The 20,937-nt window shown below is 42.6% G+C and overlaps 1 protein-coding gene across 2 annotated transcripts in view; it reads right to left on the bottom strand.

The window, feature by feature from the left end:
- Nucleotides 1-18,178, bottom strand: part of LOC128880272 (basic-leucine zipper transcription factor A-like) — a 60,622-nt gene extending 42,444 nt beyond the window's left edge. For both annotated transcript variants that reach the window (XM_054130168.1, XM_054130169.1), the window contains exon 1: nucleotides 17,637-18,178. In XM_054130168.1, the coding sequence (XP_053986143.1) occupies nucleotides 17,637-17,657 (21 nt within the window). In that variant the 5' untranslated portion in view covers nucleotides 17,658-18,178. The remainder of the gene's footprint in view (nucleotides 1-17,636) is intronic.
- Between the last annotated feature and the right edge of the window lie 2,759 nt (nucleotides 18,179-20,937).

The following is a 20,937-nucleotide window of genomic DNA, read 5'->3' as shown; positions in this document are numbered from 1 at the left end:
CGTCTAACTTACTTAAAGGACACTGACTCTGGGGTGGGCGGTGGTGGGGCACTTTTTTGGAGGGTGAGGGAGGAAGAGCCGAAGAGGGGACGGGGAGGGAGATCAGCGAAAATAACGCTGAACAATTTCGGGAAGCACTATGGAGTTTCAGGCATCGGGAGAGAATGTCTGGTTATTTTCAAGGTGGATGAACGTATTTTGATGATTTTATGCGCGGCCTGGTCACGGGGAGCGATTTTTCATACGGAAACCGAACTGCCGCTCGGTACACACGTTCATTCGGACGATCGAAAAGCATCCCTGAGTGCATCGTAATTGGCGGGTTGTTTCGCGAAAAAGAGAAGAAAATCAGGAAGTGTCGCGTCCCCCGACGAGAACCGAGATAAATAATTGCCAGCGAAGGGAAACGGCGTACGACCCGCGAGAAAGAGATTACGCAATTTTATTGCATTTCTTCCTGGATGACGTGCCGCGTGAAAAGAATACCAGAAGCGCGTACAGATACCCGCGTGAATTTAGACTGCATTGTCTGTTGGTTAACAACGACATGGACGCAATAGGTTGTTTGTATCTTCACCGATGGGAGTATTTTCTACTTGGTCGATTTTCTATTATAATCATAGCATAGCTTTGCTTAATCGTGGAGCGGAATAAAAAGAATAGGGAACAATGTTGCACAGACTACTTTTCTTCAGCACTGTTAGATTCAGAGCACCGAAAAGTATCAAGAATAAACAGAATTCTGTCGCTAACAGCCAGGAAAATAAAAATTCGTACCATGTCTCCAATTTCCCAATTAAACCCAATTCTCTAGAAAAACTGAACTCCGTTCCACCTTCCAACCCGGGCCGTCTATATCCGTTACATCAAAAATCTCGAAGCGCCTGCACGTCGGCCAGTATTACGTAATCTCAATTTCCCCTAACCCCGCCGCTCCCTGTTGGCCGCGTAACTGCTGCTCACGCTACTCGAACTTCGAAAAAAGACCGTTCCCGAGCAGCAGGCAGCAGGTTTTCTCGAGGATCGATGTCGCGGCGTTATCGAACGAGTGACCTGCGACAGTGTCGCGCGCCCTTTCGAAAACGACATTGATGACGACGACGACGCCGACGTACAGCCGGCAACGTCAACGACGGAGTGGAAAGCCTGATTGCGTAACCTCGAGCACAGTTGGAAGCACGTTGCCCGTGATAGTCTCCCACCCGGCGGCCTCTCCGCGCAAACTACGTGGATGTAGCCTCGTTATGCGATAAGGGGTTCCTCGTGTGGGTAGAACACCGAGCAATATACGCGATTACGTTTTGTGTCTCGGCAGAAGCCGCGCGGAGGTTAGATTCGCGATACCCGACGGAATGTTCCACGAAGCGTTCCCAAAATTTCGAAGCCATTAAAAAATATTCTACTCTGAGAAGAATGGCTATGAGATATTAAGAGATATTATGAGATATTAGACTATCATATAGTACTCTAACGATATTCACAAATTGTCTAGAACATACTGTTCTTCATCGTTAAGAATTCTTTTCATAGGTCAACAGTGTCGTTTGCATGAGTCGAAGGTAAATACGAACTGAATTCGAACGATTACTATGTTTTCGTGACCCTCCCCCAGGCATTCCATGCGGGTCGAAGTTACGCTAGACTTTTGAGACGTCTCCCGCGAACGCGCAGACGAAGAGGGGACAAAGCTGTAGATAAGCATGCACGCGGGAGTCAAAAAGAGAGCATGGGCGCGTGAGTCGTGCGTCGAGAGGAATTCTTGCGCAAGTATCCGGGTATTTACGCACGAGACGAGCTCTCGCGGCGTTGGCTGTGCCTTTGTGTGATGCTCGCGAGCCTACACGAGCGACGCTGTGTGAGTAACCGACACCGTAAGGTGCTGCCACCTGCAAGGGAGCGCGCGAACCGTCGCATGTGGTTGGCCTTTCGCACGCGATAGAGATCCAGTTGCGTGTGTTACAACGCGAGAGAGGCTGTCCCTCGGACTCTGCTCGCCGCCCAACCTTCGATAAAGAGAAACAAGAACATCGAACGATATTCCAACCCCGGTAGCATGCGCTTGTCTTTGGAGGAATTTAAGTTTCCTATCGCTAGGGATGACTAACCCGACGACTTAGGGAATCACACGATGCTAGCGAATTATCAATCGGGAATGGTCATCCTTTCTTTGGGAGAATATTCGATAATAGAAACGAGGAACATAAAACTTCGAGTTTTATGCGAACTGCATTCGCAAATTTAGGACTCGGACCGTGCTCACTGAGCATTCAACCGCGTTTACACTGAACGTTTACACGACATACAAAGAAGTGAAGATTCAAAGTACACTTTCGAGACTGTGATCTCGATTTCTTGAGAGACTTTGTTTATGTGGTTGCGAGAGAGTAGAACAAAAGTCTTAACCGATCCGTCGCCGAAGGACACCACGAGAGTATACATCGTCGCGAAAGCGTTTAAGAAACTATTTCGGTTCGCAGTTGCGCCAACTTGATAGGCGATCTCTGCAACACTGTTTCGTTAACCTTTCTTGTCCTAGATTTTCTGATTTCGGAACATTTGTGTCAAAGCTTGCTCAACATAGGACTGCACAATGTTAAAATTGGTGCAGGTAAGGTTCGGTAAGAACTAGCTTAACGTACGGACGGGAGCTTGTTGGCGGCACGAGGGCCGCCGCTGGAATGCATTTATTGCTGAATGGAGAGTTCGTATCTTCTCCGTCCGTGCAGTCTCTTTTTACTATCTCCGTCGCACCCACGCGGCTACCTCAAATTTACATATGATAAACAGACCGCCTCCCTCTCCCTCGGCACCGCTTATCCCTCCTCTTCCCTTCTACTTCACGTGTACAGACATAACTATATCTCCGAAGGGGGTACTTGTTCCTGTTCGTACATGCACTTGGCAAGAGGGCGGTGCCACCTGTGTGTAGGCGCGTGAATTTACAGTTGGACGGAACGTTGAGGGGGGAGGCTGGCCGGAGGGATGGCAGGGGGAAACGAGGGATAACCTGAACCACGTGGCGATCTATTTGTCATGCGAAAGCGGTCACCGTCGGATCAAGTTAGGTCGCCGAATGCGTCTTCGTCTATCCACGGAGCAGCATACCCCGTTTGGCGCAGAAATTTTCTTTGGTTTACTTATTAACGGTGCATGTAAGCCAATTTCACTTCTTCCTATATTTGCTTTGCCACGTACATTGTCGCTTGTTACTATTCTTTACTATTTTTCTTCTTTACATGTTACGGTACGTGTTACAGTAGCATAGTAAGATCCCAATGGTTCAATGAGCAGCCAAACCCGTACTGCAGCTGGGACTAAGCACAGCTACAGCCCCTGAGGGTTGAAAAATGTAAAGCATAGAACGAGATCGATACTGATTAGCGAGATTTTTCCATCAGATCGTTACAAGAATATATTCATTGGATCGGAGAGGTTTCGCCAATGAAAATGAGCCTAGACATGGCCCCAGTCGGGCGACTTTGAGTTACCCGTTATTCGCATAACCTCTGAGAAACTGAAAAACGTGGAAACTTGAAGTAGTCCGAATGGGGTCGTGTTTGTACTCGTTATAATCAGGAGAACCTCCGCGATCGATTAATGCTAGTTTCACAAATATATAACAAAAGTATGAAATTCAGATTCTCAATACGTGATCGGGACCGCTTCGAAGTAACTCGCTGTTGCTCTAACTCATCTTCAATGCCGCAATCCATTAACTGTCTTCTGGCTTTAATCGAAACTTTGCGAATTCGTACACCAGACAAAAATAACACAAGATTGACTCAAGTTAAAGACTTGAAGTCACCCTTCAAAGTCTCAACCACCCGCTACTTTAGCAACTACGATCAAGTTTCCATGATGAAACAAATTCCTTGCGACCTCGATATATAATATCGATAATAAAAACTACACATCTCAATTTCTAATCCATCTCTCAAGCCTGCAAAGTTTTATCAAAATCACGAACACTCATGTTTCATCCTAATGAGAGAACGGTCAGCGTCGCGACCGATGAGAGGGAGCCATAACCGCTAAAGTCCGTCGATGCGGCGTCGCGGGAGGCGACTGACTAAGAACGTATACCATTCGATTGAACCGAATCGCGGAATCAAACGCGAACGGGGAGGTGGGAGGCGAGGGGGAAGCCCGGTTAAAACCGAGACAGAGATACGAGGAGATAGAGAGTCGTGTATATATACGTGTATACACGTAGCGAGAGAGAGAGGCCCGTGGAGGCACGTGCTACCGAAAGGAGTGGTGGGAATGTAAGTTATGCGCAGCACGTGATCTTCGGAGCTCCGTCCGAGCATTTCTTCGCTCGGGGGACGTTCGCACATCCCCTGCACGTCTGTGTGCGCGCGCGACCCGGTGTCAGAGCAAAAGAGACAAAGAGGAAAGAGAGAACGCTGACCAAGGGACTCGTAAATCGCGCGGATGTGTTCGTGAGAGAGACCGAGCGAAGAAAACGTGTACGCGCGTGTCGTGGGGCGACGTCGTTTCACCTGCAAGTTTCACGAGACGTTCGCCAGAGTGTGCGTGTGCCATTCTATGGGAACGAGATGCGCGCCAGTCAACCACCAGACGCGGATTCGCCACGGATCTCGACGTGCGGATCAACAAGTTTAATAAGGAGACGGCGGTCCTGCACGTGGAGGAATAAGTGTTCGAAGGGGAGATTAGAAGATTATTTTTGAAGTAACGAGTGGTTGACACTTGGAAGTTGGAGTGTTGGGATACTCATAGCCTATTTCTAGGAGAGTAGAATGAGATCAGAAAAATTATTTTGGACTGTAGATTCGGTGATGTTGCCTGTCACTTATTAAAAAAAGTAAGATTCTAGAAGAATTCCATCTACAGCTGAAGAACTGTAATAACATCTGAGATACTGGTCTGCGTATGGAGACACAAGTGAAGTCAAGATTAGAAGATTGGACCGATACTTTTTAAAAGAAGTAAACCTATGGAAAGTCCGTGTAATTGATGTCACCTGACCCACGCGATAAAAGAATGACAACATCTACCACATGCAAGGAGTCTAGTCAACTTGAACTTTACAGTTGAGCGTCGCGAAAGCGTTCGGGTCGAAACTATCGCAACAATGGGCATTTAGCATGATGACTTCGCGTGTAACGCGTCATCTACGTCGAAACGTTCCACGTGCAACGTTACGTGCCTCGTGACGGTACAACGACCCGTTCGAGAGTCGATCATAGCGCGCACATGTTGGTCGAGCGTACGCGACTCCGGTGCGTTCTTTAAAATACGCCGTCCACGTGGTTCCTGCCTCCCACCTCCTCCCATCACTCGTCTCCCTCCGGTAACAATCCGTACGACCGTTTCCCCGCACCCCCGCAGCTTTCCACGTCCGGCTTTTTGCCGATAGGGAAGGTAAACAGCCGTCGAGTGTCACCTGTTATTGTCGTACGCAAATAGACTTCATTCACAGTCAACCACGTACACGGTCTCGCGTATACCTGTTGTGTACCTGAGCTTAACTGGCGCTAGCCGGTGCACACTCACACCTCGAGACTCTGTGTACAAAGGAACCCGCCACCAAGGAATTCAAGTGCAAGTTTGAGCATGGTTAGTTCTCTTCGAGAATGGAATATCGGTGTCCTTGGAAAGGTTGAAGGTTTTTTTCGTCGTTGACCCTCATTCGACATACGATCGTAAAGGAATGAGAGAAACAAGTATTTCGGAGTAAGGAATCACTAGTTGAGCTTGCAGAGCGAAATTCTGCCAGAGGGAGAGAGGTAGAAAGAGGAAGTCTTACGATAGTGGAGAATAAGAGTTTTGGTCATTTTTATTAGATCTTAGCGATAGCATCACGAATGAATTGGTGAGATTTCACCGATGAAAATGAGCCCAAACACGACCACATTCGGACGACTTTGAATCACGCGTTATTCGCGTAACCCCTGAGAAACTTAAAAACGTGGAAATTAAAAGACGTCGAAATGGGGTCGTGTTGGTACTCATTTTAATCAGGAGAACCTCCCCGATCGTTTGATACCACACTCGCGAAGATATAATAGAAAATATGAAAATTTGTGTTTTCTATACGCGATTGGCACCGCTTTGAAGTTACTAAATGTTACTCTATTACTACAAAGTTTAGCTCTCGAAAAGTAAAACTCTTACCCTGCGAAGCCTTCTATTTCGTCAAAAAGCTGGGAATTCTTTCGCCTACATTCATCAATTAGAAAACGTTGCAAGTGGGAATCGCTGTAATCCCAGAATTCCGCTGATATTATTGCGTATTTCCATAAGGGCATAAAACGCGAGCAATCATTAGGTAGGATCCTGTGATGTGGGAACCGGAGTCGGACGTCGGGAGAGAGCTATGCTCGCCAGCGGCCGACCGAAATCGACTGAGAGCTGCAGAATGGAAGCAACGACGAGGACAAAGCGTATTGCTGGTTGCACGACAAGAAGGGCGCAGGACGAGGGGCGAGAGGAAAGTGCACCAACGATCTACCGGTGGTCGAAAGGGATGGATGGAAGGAGGTTGGGTAGGGAAAGGAGGAGGTACAACAGCGGTGCAGGGGGAGTGCCGACGATAGTAGAAGAGTCACAATGCATCGACGCACACTCCGACAATTTCTATGTCGGTGGGGTCTCTCTCTCTCTCTCCACTTCTCTCGCCCATCCACGTGTGTTTACATCGTACTTTACGCTATGTACGACCGGGTTCCGCTGTAACGCGAGAACCTCTCACGCATACACGTGGATCGTACGCTTTCTCTCTTTCCCTCGCGTCGCGGCGTGGAAAGTATGTACACGTACTTGCTGGGAGAAATATAGCGAGCTCATAAAAACTGTAGGGAGCGTAAACGGTATTGCCCTTGAGCGTCGAGTGTCAACAGTTCAGGAACGGTTTGGACGGAGCCTTTTAGGGCGCCTGTACTTTAAGAATTCACACAGATTCGCTCGATCGGAAGGTCCACCTTTTTTCTCTTTTTTATTTGAAAATTATTTTTCTTCAATTCTATCTAGCTCCAGGGTGAGTTTTATTTATAAGGATGCGAAGTCGTATAACGTGACTGTAACACCTAGTGTACCAGTTTTACATTTGTTCCTTCTTTACATTAGCACTTTACACATTAGCTACATTGTATTTACATATACGTGCCTGTCCAGCTCCAGAAATTATAGAAACTAACCATTATATGGAGAATGGAAAAGCGCATACAGTTGTTAACAACTACAAATGCTTCTAAAACAAATCCAAATAAGCAAACAACTGACCATTACATTTCTGAATAATCAATCTACTATTAACGAATGTCAAGCGCCTGTCTACAACCTATTTAGTAGTAAGCAACTATCTGAGAAAATAACAGACGTCTGGTGCATTGAGTAAGAGCCTGCAGCCAACCGTCGATTTTGTTAAGAAAAACATTTGGTGGATGCTGAACAAGGGTTATCACTTAACAAACCGCTCGAATGCACCTCGTGTATCTCGTTACGTTTCTTCCCACCACCGGCACGCAGAAACTGTCCTCGTTCGCGTCGTCGTCATGTCAGCTGTTGCTTCCTCTGTTGCGTTTAACTCTACCGGCACGTAACTCGCGCGTGTGCCTCTGGCGCGTATTATCGCGTAATCGTAGGTGTGCACTTGGCGAGACTGGTCCACATGCAGTGTCGTTGCAGTCGATAATACAGTAATACCTCGTTTCTTGGTCACGAATCCGAGCCGGCGATTATCATCGAGCGAGGGACAGTCGAGAATTTGTATCTAGACTAATACGAATTAACGTTTTCTCCATTATATCGTTGTAAGAATGATATTAATCGATCGATGGGAGTTTCGCGATGAAAATTAGTACCAACGCTACTCCATTCGGATCATTTTTAGTTAAACATTATTCACGTAGTCACGATTATTTCACGTAAGGATGTACGTTCGTTTACGAGTACCAATGTCACGGGGACGCGGTTGTCTATTAAACGCATTCTGCATGTGCATTGACGACCCGCTTGCTACTGCTGTAACGGAAGGAAAGACTGACGTGTTGCGTACGCGATTGACACGTGTTCAGGAGCCACTCTTGCGGTTAAAAATACTGTCCTAGACTTGGAAGAAAACATATTTTTCAAGAATTTCAATGCGTTAATTTTGAATTTACCTTCAGAGCTACTCCTTAATTATTTGTATATTTCCCCTACTTTAAGTTCCTTCCCTTGGCTACACGATGCAACATATAGGAATACTTCAATGTAAATTTATTTTGAGTATGCGGAATCGTTGCCAGTGATATAGGTATACTAAATTATGTGATTGTAACGAATTACATTTTCTTCGAGACTTGGGAATAATTCCCAAGGTGATTGGAATTCCTGACCGCTGTTGCGTCTTCCTATTTAATCGTTTATGAATTTTAGTGGTGATACTTAGAAGGAATACAATAGGGTCATTTTACGATCAACGCGAAAGAAAAACAGAAACCCAAATAAATTCAAAGAACACGGTGAGTTCACCGCACAGTGGTAGCCACCATTCATGGGTGAAACAATGGGCACTCGATAAAATTTCGAACGGCTATAAACGAGGCCGGCGCTGTTAAGACTAATAAAAGTACAATGTAAGGGTCCTGGGGATTGAAAAGGAATGCACGGACCGGAGGGTTACGCGGAGGATTAAAGGTTCAAGGTCGCATAACGACGGGGTAGAGGATCATTCGGTAGAAACGTGGAGTCAGTGTGCTCCGCCGACGGCAAAACAAGGGTCGAGTGTCACGAAGGCTCGTGGTAACACCTGCTCTCGTGACCTATACACTGAAAATTCTATAAGGAAACCGCAATGAACGACCAACGGACAGGTGCCATTATTCCTGCTTCATTGTATCACCGCGAAGGTGCATCTAAGCACCCAAACAGGGAACGTATTTTTCTACTGGTCGTTAACCTTCGTCTGCGTGCGTCTTTTCTTTGCGAGCCGAGTTCGGCAAAGTTTGGATTCGGAAGGGAAGAGGCTGGCAGAGGTATGATGCCGATGACGTGGCCTAGACTTTTAAGAGACGTTATGCTCAGACGAAAATCGCAACGCTGGACCGACGTAAACACGTTTATCTTGTGTTCCTGCGTACGGAATCGATCGAGAGTAAGTGTAAAGCCGGCGACTGACTTGCAACAGGACACAGTAATGTAACGCGTGCATTCGCTTCGTCTGGACGGACTAGCGAGCGACGACTGCTCCACTGGTCTGTCGGTTTTATGACGAACCTCTTTGATCGTCTACTTTTCACTGAACCGAGTAGGAAGCATTGAGAGAAAATTCAGCCGAGAGTTCGAAGCGAGCATTGGTGATTCTAAAAACAACCTTGTAATGTAACGCTGGTGCCGAACCATACAATTCGTGCCGAGCAGTTACATTACAGCGTTCTGTTGCAAGTCAGCCGCCGGCTTAAAACATCGTATTTCGATTTATTCTAGAGTTTGAGTATACCAGAATTCGCAATGCGTTATGTACGTGATAAGCTAAGATTTGATTCTATCTATCGGTTCGATTATCCTTTCTATCGCTATTGCCGTCTGAAAAGAAATCTACCATCGATTGGGATAGGAGAAACGTTGCTCGAGGTGTCGTGCACGCAAACGTCTCGCAAAGACTGGCGCTTCGGCAATTCAGTCTCCCGGTGTATTCCCTTCGCAATTACGCGAGCATCAACGTGGTGGGCGTGAAATTTGTCCGCGCAAAAGTTTCGCCGCCGCGAATCCAGGGAAGGGAGAGGACAACAAGAGAGGCATCGTCGCTCGCGGTGCTGTTTTCTCTAGCCCAAACTCTAACTTCAACCAGTTGCGCCGGAAGTCGACGGTCTGGCGCTACCTAACGCGTTGCTCGGAAGTATTCCCATCGAAATTATACGTCAAGTGCACGTACATAATTATTCTAATATAGAGGAACAATGTTTAGAGCGGAGACAAAAATTCTAACCAAGAGGAGCTTTAGTTTCGATATATGGATGGTCGTCTCCTTTTTTATTGATTATTTATTATTATACTGCGGATTTTCTCCATTTAAGATATTAAAAAGAGATTATGATAGTTGTAGATATATTCGACATGGTTTTTCTGGGTTATTGTAAATCATAAATGGATATAATCTAGAGGCTATTTATTATGACTTGACTAAAAAGTGTGAAGAGTAAATGTATAGATATCGATCCAAAGAGAACACTGTGCTGCGATATGTAGTACGTTGTATCTTGCTGCATTATGCTATTAGACCAAGTATTATGTTGTGCGATGCTGGAATATTTTGCATTATACTTTATTTTCCTGTATCATGCTGAATTGCGATATGCAGTATCACGTTGTATCTTGCTGCAATTTTTAGCCCTGTGGTATTTCTATCCTCTTCATTTTTTAACTTATGTTTCTTTTTTATTACATTCCTATATAAATATTCTCGTGAAAATTTGCGAGAAACGAACGAAGTCCTTTAGTCACGCTATCCAAAAACTGAATTTTGCAAACCGTTCAACGGAATCGAATCTCTTCGAAAATTAATGAGGACAAATTTAGTCACCGAAATCTTAATTAATCTAAGTATAATTAAGCACCCGTTTGAATTAGCCATTCATTGAATTCATAGTAATTTACATGTTGGCTATATTTTTACCCACCAATGTCGATTATCCGTTCTTCTCACATTAGGCAAGTAATATTAATAACAATTCCGTTCCACAAATTACAAGTTAAAAACCAAAGGGTTCTCTAAACGATCCTTTATAGTATTATCCTTATAATAAAACACGAATGAAAATGTCTTCAAACATGAACACAATTAAACATGAAAGATGACGTCGTTCAAGTGTCGTTTGTTTATTGAACAAGAAAATAGCGAAGTCCCTTTCGAAAAACTCTTTGTACCCAAGTTTCTATTTTAATTCCAAGTCCAAGACACTGTTCGCGAAAAATTGGAACGTTTCAAGTCTCGTGCGACAGATGCGAATGGCGAGGGCGATACGGGAGCGCGTGGCTGCGAATTTTTCGATCGTCAGTGGGAGGTGTGCGGCGGTAACGTAAACAAAACGGTGCAGAGTGCAATGCGAGGTTGCATGCGCGTGTACGACCGCACCACGTGCTTCTCGTCGGTGTCTTTGCATCGAAAGGGGGACAGTGGGAGATGCCAGACGCAACGTAACATTCGTGATTCACCGATGTTATCAGCGTATGCCAAACAGTGGCGTAGGTCATGTGCCTTACCAGAGGGGGGGAAAGAGGGGGCAACACCAGTTTGTAAATTTCTGCGTATCGGAAGGCGCATCGCTGTCTCGTTCGACTCTAACGGCGGCGGTGTAATCAACCCTTTTGCAGTGACGGACGCTGGCCCGTGACATCATCGCTCTTATCTTACTCGAGATATGAAATATTGTGTCAGCGACCACTGTGGTTATGTTTATTCTTCATTCTACTACGTTCGACTTGGTGCGCGGAATATTTTTTGCGAGTAAAAATCAATTCTTTCTTCTAGGTTCTCGAGCTGGTTCTCTGTTTCAATGAATCTGTACATACATTATATAACCTGGGCCTGATTCGATGTATATGCGAAGATTAGTAAACATTAATGTTTGCTTATTATTGGGCTGTCTGGAAAGTCCATGCCGATTTTTAGTAGGCGGTACGGGTCTGAATATATCTGAATGGCTGAAAACAAATAACATATGTACATTCCTTGACAGGTGGAAAAGTTGTGGAACAAAATGGTACATATATAATTCAATAAATATAAATCAAAATTCAAGTATGCCTTGAATTTTTCTTAAAAATAGCCATGAACTTTCCGGACAACCCAATATTATTATCGTAAGAGTTTGCAAGTGTGATTGATGAGTACAGCAATTGTAGAAGATGCATTGCAATGACCATCGGGTAGAGACTTGGATTGTCTATACATATAAATACATTGTAATAGAGTTCAGGTTGAGGAATTAGAAGGCACTTTAATGTACCAAGATGTCTGTTTAAACTAGAGCTATACAAAATTGAATATTCAGGCACCGAATTCATTTCTTACGCCTAATATATACGGCGTTTTATTTGATTCGCCGTTATTTGCTCCTCAAAGATAGAGATACCAATCTCCAAACCACCAATTAGAGTTATACAAAATTGAATATTCAGGCACCGAATTCATTTCTTACGCCTAATATATACGGTGTTTTATTTGATTCGCCGTTATTTGCTCCCCAAAGATAGAGATACCAATCCCCAAACCACCACATTCTGACCAAGTCACAGCGAAAACACCGGCTGGGTCCTCCGAAGGCATCCGACTCCCACGCTGGTCGCTCGAATCCGTCCGTGTATACACAAAATACACGTGTGCCACGCAGCCACCACACGGGAAACCCCGGTGGAGACTGGCGGAGCCGGCGGAGAAGGAACCACCGCGTCGGTGGGCGCGGGAGCGAGAGAAAGGGACATATACGCGACGCACGGGTTGCTCTGCATGCATTTAAAACGGGGACGCGGCCCGTAAATCACGTAGTAGAGCCCACGGCTCCGCTCGTTGCGGTGCAACGGCGGAAAGGACGTTGCGCGCCACCGACGCCGCCGCCGCCACGTGGTTTTCGCGGCAAAACTATGCGGCCGCACACGCCGGGCGAATTTATGAATGGGAGAAGCCTATTGACAGATCGCGCGTCGATAACTCTCGTTAATGGCCCGTGATGGTGGGTGAGCGGCTCGATGCGCCGCAGGAGGACGACCACGACCAGGAGGAAGGCCGAGGAGGGAGCTAGCAGAACCAAGAAGCCCAGATCGGGGGAAACTTGGACTCGCTTTACCACTGCACCGTTCATCGCCACACGCAACGTTCGGTTGTGGACATATTAACTTGGCCACGATTACTATTCGTCAGAAAAACGATGCCGCGAATTGCGGTTCTCCGTCGCGTTTAGTTTAGAAATTATATTCATTTAAATTTGAATTATTCTTTTCATTGAAAAGTTCTCTTCAGGTTTAGTATCTTGCAACCAAATCATACAATTTTTGGGAATATGACATTATTCTGTTTTTAGAGAGATGAAGGGTTAATAGAGCAAAATGGATTGTATATATAGTAATTCACACATTCAAGAAGTAAATTGTTAAGAGGTAAATGTTTTTAAATTATAGAGCATGGTGTTCAAATATTTTCCCAGAAGCGCATCGGATCCCTGTATATATAGTAATTCAGTAATGTATCAGGTTGTCCCGAAAGTTTCTTTCGCGAGTTGCACTCAATTATTTGATGTGGTCGTGTTTCTATAAATAGACAATCTAATTTCATAGATATTCATGCTGTAACAGTAATGGAGCAAAATGAATCGTGCAGAATTCAGTAATGTAACATAAAACATCAAATATTGTGCATGTATTACTTATTAATAAAACGAAAGAAACTTTTGGGACAACCTAATAATATGAAATATGAACTATCGCGTATGTATTACTTACTAATGAAACAGAAGAAACTTGCGGGATAATGTAATACTTTCTACTCTAACGGTGCTTACACTAATATGTCTTGCTTCAAATTTGTTTCCTCTCTTTAGAGGAACATATTATAGGATGCACTAAAGTAACTGGATACTAACCTAGATAAAGAAAACCGACTTTATATGTAGACTAATAGTTGATAGTCATTTTTATTAATGTAATGAATAGCGAGAAAAGCTCCACTTATGAGTAAAAGAATCTTTAAATACGTTACGATTCTACACTTAAATTATCTTGAGAATGTATCAAAGTCTCGTGTAAGTAAGAGTATAAGTGTTTTAAATTGTTAAATGAAAAGTGAACATTCTCCTCACAAGAACTATTCAATCTGTAAATTATCCTACGCGCTGCAAAGTGGAGTTCTTGTGGAAATTTCAAGAGATTTTCTGAAAAATCAATCGATATTTCGACTACGGCACTCAATGCAATTACGTCTCTTTTAGCTGTTCGATCGGCTGACTGCATCGCAAGGAGATATCCCGCTTATATAACACCACCTAGCATTATCTGTCACTAGTTGCGATGCTTCTACCTTGTCGCACTATTAACCTATCGTGCTACTAAAAATCAACGAGTAGAGTTTTTATGTATAGAACTATTTAGGAGAATCACTGAAAACAGACGGAAAGTCTATCGATTCGTTTCGGTCGACGTCCATTGCAACCGTCCGTCGGACGCCGTCGACTGCTTCAACCAGGACTGCCATTTTATTTCCTCCCATGCACCAACTCGAAAAGTAATTTTTTTCTGATATGAATCCACGTATCAACATTTTTATTGCATAAATAAAATATCTAGGTTCCATGATAGACAGTTGATAAACAGACTTATAAAGGACGCACTGTTAGGACACCTAAAGGTACACAATGATCCACTCTAGCGATTCCTATAACTCGTGACGCACTTCCTATGGTTCGACGAAAGGCATAGAAAAAATACTGGCGTCACAGTTAGGCAAACTCTGTCACCGTCGACTTTGACGTAAGCGTGGGAATCTAACTATTCACTGGCAAATACAAATTTTGTTGAATATAATACAACGAACGAAGAATTTATGGTTGGCAAAATTCGACACTGAAATACCTATCTTCCAGCACTAACACTTCTACTCAGAGGAACATTTCTAAACATGTAATAAATTTCAGAAAATTCGATAACGCTTAAGATTCCTTTTATTCAACAGTCCACAGATAAATAATTACTCGAAACTCATACAATTGAGATACTTCCCCAAAAAATAAATAATTTCTAACTAAAATGATGTCTCTACACACTGACAATTGTTCACATATCTACTGAAAACTACAACCTAGTGAGAATCATTTGTACAAAACTAGCATCTAAATGAAGACTGAAATACATCCAACGAAGAATCTATTATTTCCAAAGTGTGTTTTCACACATTTCACAATTTTCAAATTGTTCACACATCTACTGAAAACTACAACCCAGTGAGAATCATTTGTACAAAACTAGCATCTGAATAGAGACTGAAATATATTCAACGAAGAATCTATTATTTTCAAAGTTCAACTAAGTATACTTCTGCAGAATCCTACCTACGCAACACTTTCATCCAACCGTATGGTCAATGTTTCAGGGCAGAGTGTAAATTTGAGAAATTAATGTTTTGCGAGCACAATATTCCTTTCGATATTCGAGGGGGTATATGTGTCTACGGAGGAATCACCTTCTCGCTCATAGCGAAGCAGGCCAACAAATGCTGTACGTTTAGAAAAGAAAATCGTTCCTATCGCGTCCACGCGATCGGCAAAGGGGAAAAAAGAGCAAAGGCAAATATGTGCTTCTAAAAACATCCCTTAGAACAGTCGAGTTGTTGTCGTCGCGGTAACCATGACGACGTTGCCCCCTTGATGGTTGGTCATAACCGTGCCCCCTCCACGTCACTTAGCGAACTCGTACACCCCCCCACCACGTAACGTCGAGGCGACGCTAGGTTTCCTCCACAGCGCTGGCCAAGTAAAGAAGAGCCAGCCACGGAGCCTCCGGTCACCTTTCTCTATCTCTCTCTCGCTCCTTTTAGCGCTCTCTCTCTCTCTCTCTCTCTCTCTCTCTCTCTCTCTCTCCCCAACCCTCATCGAGTATACAGGGTGTCCAACGTAACGGTCGGTACAAAAATATTCTGACGAAACAACATTGCAAACGAGACATTCAACAGAACGTAAAAAGTTGCCCCGAAATACTTTTGCTTCTCTATAGGTACAGTAGTCGGATCCATTAGAAGTCGATTCTATGACAAAACTACTGTTTCTATTCAGTCACAAAACACCAGTACGATTATGTTAATGTTTCACTTAGAAAATAAAACAGTGAATTTAAAAATGATTCTCTACCTTATCGAAGGTGGTAATATTATTCGATATGAATAATTAATATGTGAACTTTTTCTGTTCGTCTGCTTGAAACTTTCATACGTCTTTATTAACACTTTGGCTTCGCGTCTTTTCTTCCGGATCACGTTGGATTGGATGAAACTTATAGCTTTGTCGATCATTGATTGAATTACTTGTTCACATCTTAATCTACACTTTTAATTACGCAACGATCAGTGGTTCTCAATGTTTGTATCACTGAATAAAAATCCAATACTTTTTCTGTGTATGAAATTTAAACTCTGAAACAGCTTATGAATGACATAGAACGAATCATAAATTCATTTCTAAGCATGTATCTATGAAAACCAAAAAACGAGGCACATCTGCGTCGTTATGTTAATACTAACTCCTAATATCGTTGAATCTATTTATATACCGTCTACGGCACAGAATAGAAAAATGATTCAAATAAGTGAAGTATTTCGTCAATTTTCAACACTACCGTCGATCGAGCGTTGACTAACTTACGTTTCGCGAACCGTCGTAAGTTATTTCGTATTTTTCTGTCAGATTATCGCGAGTGTCTAAAAAATCGTGGCGACCGTTACGGCGAACACCCAGTATACGTGGTATCTCTCTCCTTCCTTCTCTTGTACCCACTCTATCGCGGTTTCTTTCTCTTTTCTCTACCCCTCCCCTCCGAATCGACGACCCACGACCCACCGTCGTTACCACAGCCACCTCTATCTCCCCCTCGACCTCGCCAACTCCGCCATCCAGCCGCGGCCGCCGTCCTATACCTCCGTCTCCTCCCTCTGCCTCCCTTCGCCCTCCCGCTAACCTCCCTCCCTCCCTCCGCCGCTCGTCACCAAGCCCAAGGAAACGCGGGATCGCTTCGAATTCAAACTACTGAACACGAGGTTACCACGCGTCAAATCTGACACTTCGGCACGACGTCGATGCACTCCGTCGTATCGTTTTCTAACCGGCGCTCCGAAAACATCGCCGGAGCCAACGTGAAACTCGGACGATTTTTCATGTACGCGCACGTATCCCGTTACCGTTTTCAGCGATACACCCATGTATCCGAGCCGATACGCCGCGAGTATCTCACTAAAATTCCAAGACTCGACGAAGGGAAAGCGAGCGAATCGTGTTTACAGCTTTTTTTTCCTATTCAGCTTCGACTTGGGCAACGTAGAATACTCGACCGCCGCCGACGGACAGCGATTCGAGACGGTTCGCTACGTCGATGCAACCAACAATCGATATCCTATCGACGTGAATCGATTCGTCTATCGTACGGAATGGATCGAGGGGAATACTTTGATGTTCGAGTTTTCACGAGATTCGCATAGGTCTATTCGTTTCGTCTATCGCCAGCCGAGGCGTCGGTAGAGACAATTTTCGAGTCGTGAGCTCTCCGTTCCCAGTCTTGCGAACGAGAGAGATTCGCTTCTGTCGTCGAGGGGGCAGAAGCAACGAGAATCCTTCGAATCCTTCCAACGACAAACACACACTGAAGCACTTGGTATATGTACGGCACGACAGAAATACACGTTCGACGATGGCCGTGGAAACGTCGAATGAGTCGAGGGTAAAGTCCCCCGGAACGGAGAAACCACCTAACCCAAATGAACGTGTCAGGACTTTGATTTTTCCACAGCGAACGACGGTCTCGCGATCGTCGTGTTCACGTAACCGCTCTCTTCGCCGACCGTACGCGAATGTTAAGAGGCACAGTTTTGTCGAAAGGAAGGAAGAAAAAAAAATAAAGTATTCCAAGAAAAAGACGTAGCACTTCTCACTCACCTGACCAACGTCGCACCACATTATTATTTCGCTGGCACTGACGACAGCATCTTGGATTGCTCGTGTACCATACACAGTGCAACGTAATGGAATTTTTGTTTTTAGTGAAGAAACAGTACGTGAATATCGAAGCTCCACCGTCGGTGTACGCTCCGCTTATAAATAGGCTTTGTTCGTTTGTTTGTTTTTTTTCTTTCTTTCACAGTCTCACGAAATACACTTCACGTCTGAGGATTTGTTCGTCGCCCTTCGCTTTACACCTCGGCTTTCGGTATATAGCCTTCCGACTGGCTTGTCGAGTAACACCACACGATCACTTCGAGTGAACGACACGACTCTCACCGACGAGCCTAGTAGCGACTGGCTGGCCATGCAAAGCATTACTGAATACTCTGACAACAGTACTCGCAGAGTGCCGCCGCTCGGTTTTCCCCCGAGCGTGCGCTCGGCTGTTTCCGTTGGCCCTCGGCCCACCTGCACTCTAGCATGACGGCACGGTACGCAGGGCCGTAGATGCGTCTGGGAGCCCGGAGAAACAAGATTCTTTTAAAAAGATCGTTTCTAAAATCGATCTTAACACGAACTGACTGGAATGAAAATGTTTGAAGATGGAGTACTACAAAACTAATCTATTCAAAGACAATTTGAAAAATGATTTGTTTAGAAAATTTTAAATGCTTAGTAAATTTATTATAGGCATTCTATGAAATTTTTAATTGGTAGATACCGTAGTTATTTCACAACTATGAATTAAAATTATTTGTTCGTACTAATTGAATATATAATTATCAACAAAATTTCCTTTGAAATTCGAAATGAATAGAAGAAAAATTAAATATATTCTTGATTTAAAAAATCATTTTTGATTTTGTTAAAAAGTAAATTTAAATAAGAGCGTTCTTTTTAGATTCCTTCTTCGATTTTCTTGTCTTGTATGTAACATTAAAAGAAATTTTAAAAAGGCATTCTACGTGCATTGTTAACATACAATAATTTTAAAATTGTATTTAATTATAGGCAACGATTATCGTTAACACAATTCAGAATGCTCAATATTTTTTATTCTCGTTGATCATTATATAACGTATACGTTACGTGCAGTCTCTCATATTGAAAATCCTACACTAGTCTCGATTACGCAGAAGTCAATATAAAACACTATTATACACATAAATAAAACGCGGTAACCTATCCTCGGTTCTATCCTTTTTTTCTTTCAACAAAAATTTTTTTTTATGAGGAGTAGGCAATCAAATTGCTAAAAAATAAAATATCTTTTGGGAATTATCAAATCAAATTGCTAAAAAATAAAATATCCTTTGGGAATTATTAATTAAATATTATGAAAACTTACTTTTATATAATCGCAAATAACATATATAAAATATAATAACTCCAAAGAAATTAATACTCAATATAATATAAAAATACACACCTCTAATTTTTTTAATTTAAATAATAACTAAATATATTGGAAATGGAATGAAATAAAATAATATAACAAAAATGAATTATCCAAATGTAGAAAATACTTAAATATTGTAGGAAAACTATTAATGTCAACTATTTATCATAGTAATTATTAAATAGTAAATTATTAAATAGCAATATATTTTTATTTATTTTATATCGTTTTTGTTGGACATTTTTCTGGCACGGTTATTCAAGGATATATGCTACGTATAAAATAAGAATATTGTAACAATTGTGCAAATAGACAGGACTCATCTAAAGATCTGTTTCTAATCTCACTTGAACTACAATCGATAAAGATAAATTGAAGTTTCCTAAGTAGTTCCAGCTCGTAAAAATGGCAATAGAGAACCAGTGGATTCGTTCTTCTCGCGAGCCAACAGTACCTGGTAACCTTTCCGAATGAATTTTTGTTAGCTATCACTCGTCCGCTGTGGCCAATGACAACGAACGCATTATCATGCGTTTAATTCACGCGAAATTGAGCACAATGAGTTCCATGAATTTCGACGCCAACGCCAATGATTTAGATGTTTGATCGAATAATTTTTTCGCATTCGCGAGCCGGTACGACCAACAATACGAATCCATTAGAGCGTTAGCTAAATTGTTTCGGTATATCTATCAAAACGAACATGGGGGAAATTAAAACAGTCCGGTGTTCCGATGATTTACTACGCGGTCGATTGGACTTCGAATTTAATAAATTATTTTAAAAACCATTGTACATCGAAAAGCGAATAGCATATTGTCAACGTACAAAACGGCGGTCGATCTCGTGCGGGCGGAAGGGCGAGTTCTATTCACGCCACGTAAATTAATTGTATAATTAATATTGAATATCCTCGGATTGTTTATGTAATTCAGGTGGCTCATAGAAAGGAAATCTATTGTTAAAACGTACGATTTCGATACGTAATAATTACTTTTCGGTGAAAAATTGATTTGCACGCTGTTACGCGTTCGCGACATTAAAACCGTGGAAAAATGAACGCCACGGTGAAGATAAACTTCTTGGGAAAGAAAAGTATAAGACTACGTGTGCTCGAAACTGTAAGGGAAACAACGGTGTCAAATTTAGATAATTTAAATTTGTTTAAAACGTAAATAATGCAAATAACTTTATGTAAACATTTTATACAATTTTTTTGGGACATCGTCATGTAAATAATACATATTATAGTCAGAGATTTCGGGGCATTTAAATAAAAATGGTTGTTTCAACAAATTTGCACTCAATTACTACAAAATAATTGTATATTTTAACTTAACAAAAACTGTCCAATTCTGTTTATTATTTATTTTACTGATTATTTAGATTGGTTCAAAGAGTAGTTACTTTTAAGATAACGTTATTAACAGAATGGTATTTGCACTAACCAGTAAGAAAAATTGTTTTACGCGAGAAAGTGCGCGATAGTCGGACCTTGCCCGATGAAAGTTACGCGAGAATGGGTTGACGAGCTATGAAAAATTAGATCCATTGCAAAAGAAAGAAAAATCAAAAATTTCTCGAGCCATTCGATAGGTTGGAAGAGCTATTTCGTGGACCTTGCACTTCTCGCGCCATTTATCAGCAACTTTGTTTAAGCAACCGAATTAAACAAAAACACTTGTAGCTTCCATATTCTAATTACGAATTACGATGACAGAACGATCTATAAACTGTTGCTGAAAATCGTTCTCATTACAAATTACATATACAAGAAATTCCTCCTAAGATTATTAATTTATGTTACGCTATATAAACATGTATATAATATGGCATATTTTGTTTATATTGCTATTCTATTTGATTTTTCTTTTTCTTGCATAAGATCTATATTTA

Source organism: Hylaeus volcanicus, chromosome 7 (assembly GCF_026283585.1).
Source record: "Hylaeus volcanicus isolate JK05 chromosome 7, UHH_iyHylVolc1.0_haploid, whole genome shotgun sequence".
Classification (NCBI taxonomy): domain Eukaryota; kingdom Metazoa; phylum Arthropoda; class Insecta; order Hymenoptera; family Colletidae; genus Hylaeus; species Hylaeus volcanicus.
This window is presented reverse-complemented; position numbering and strand designations above follow the sequence as displayed.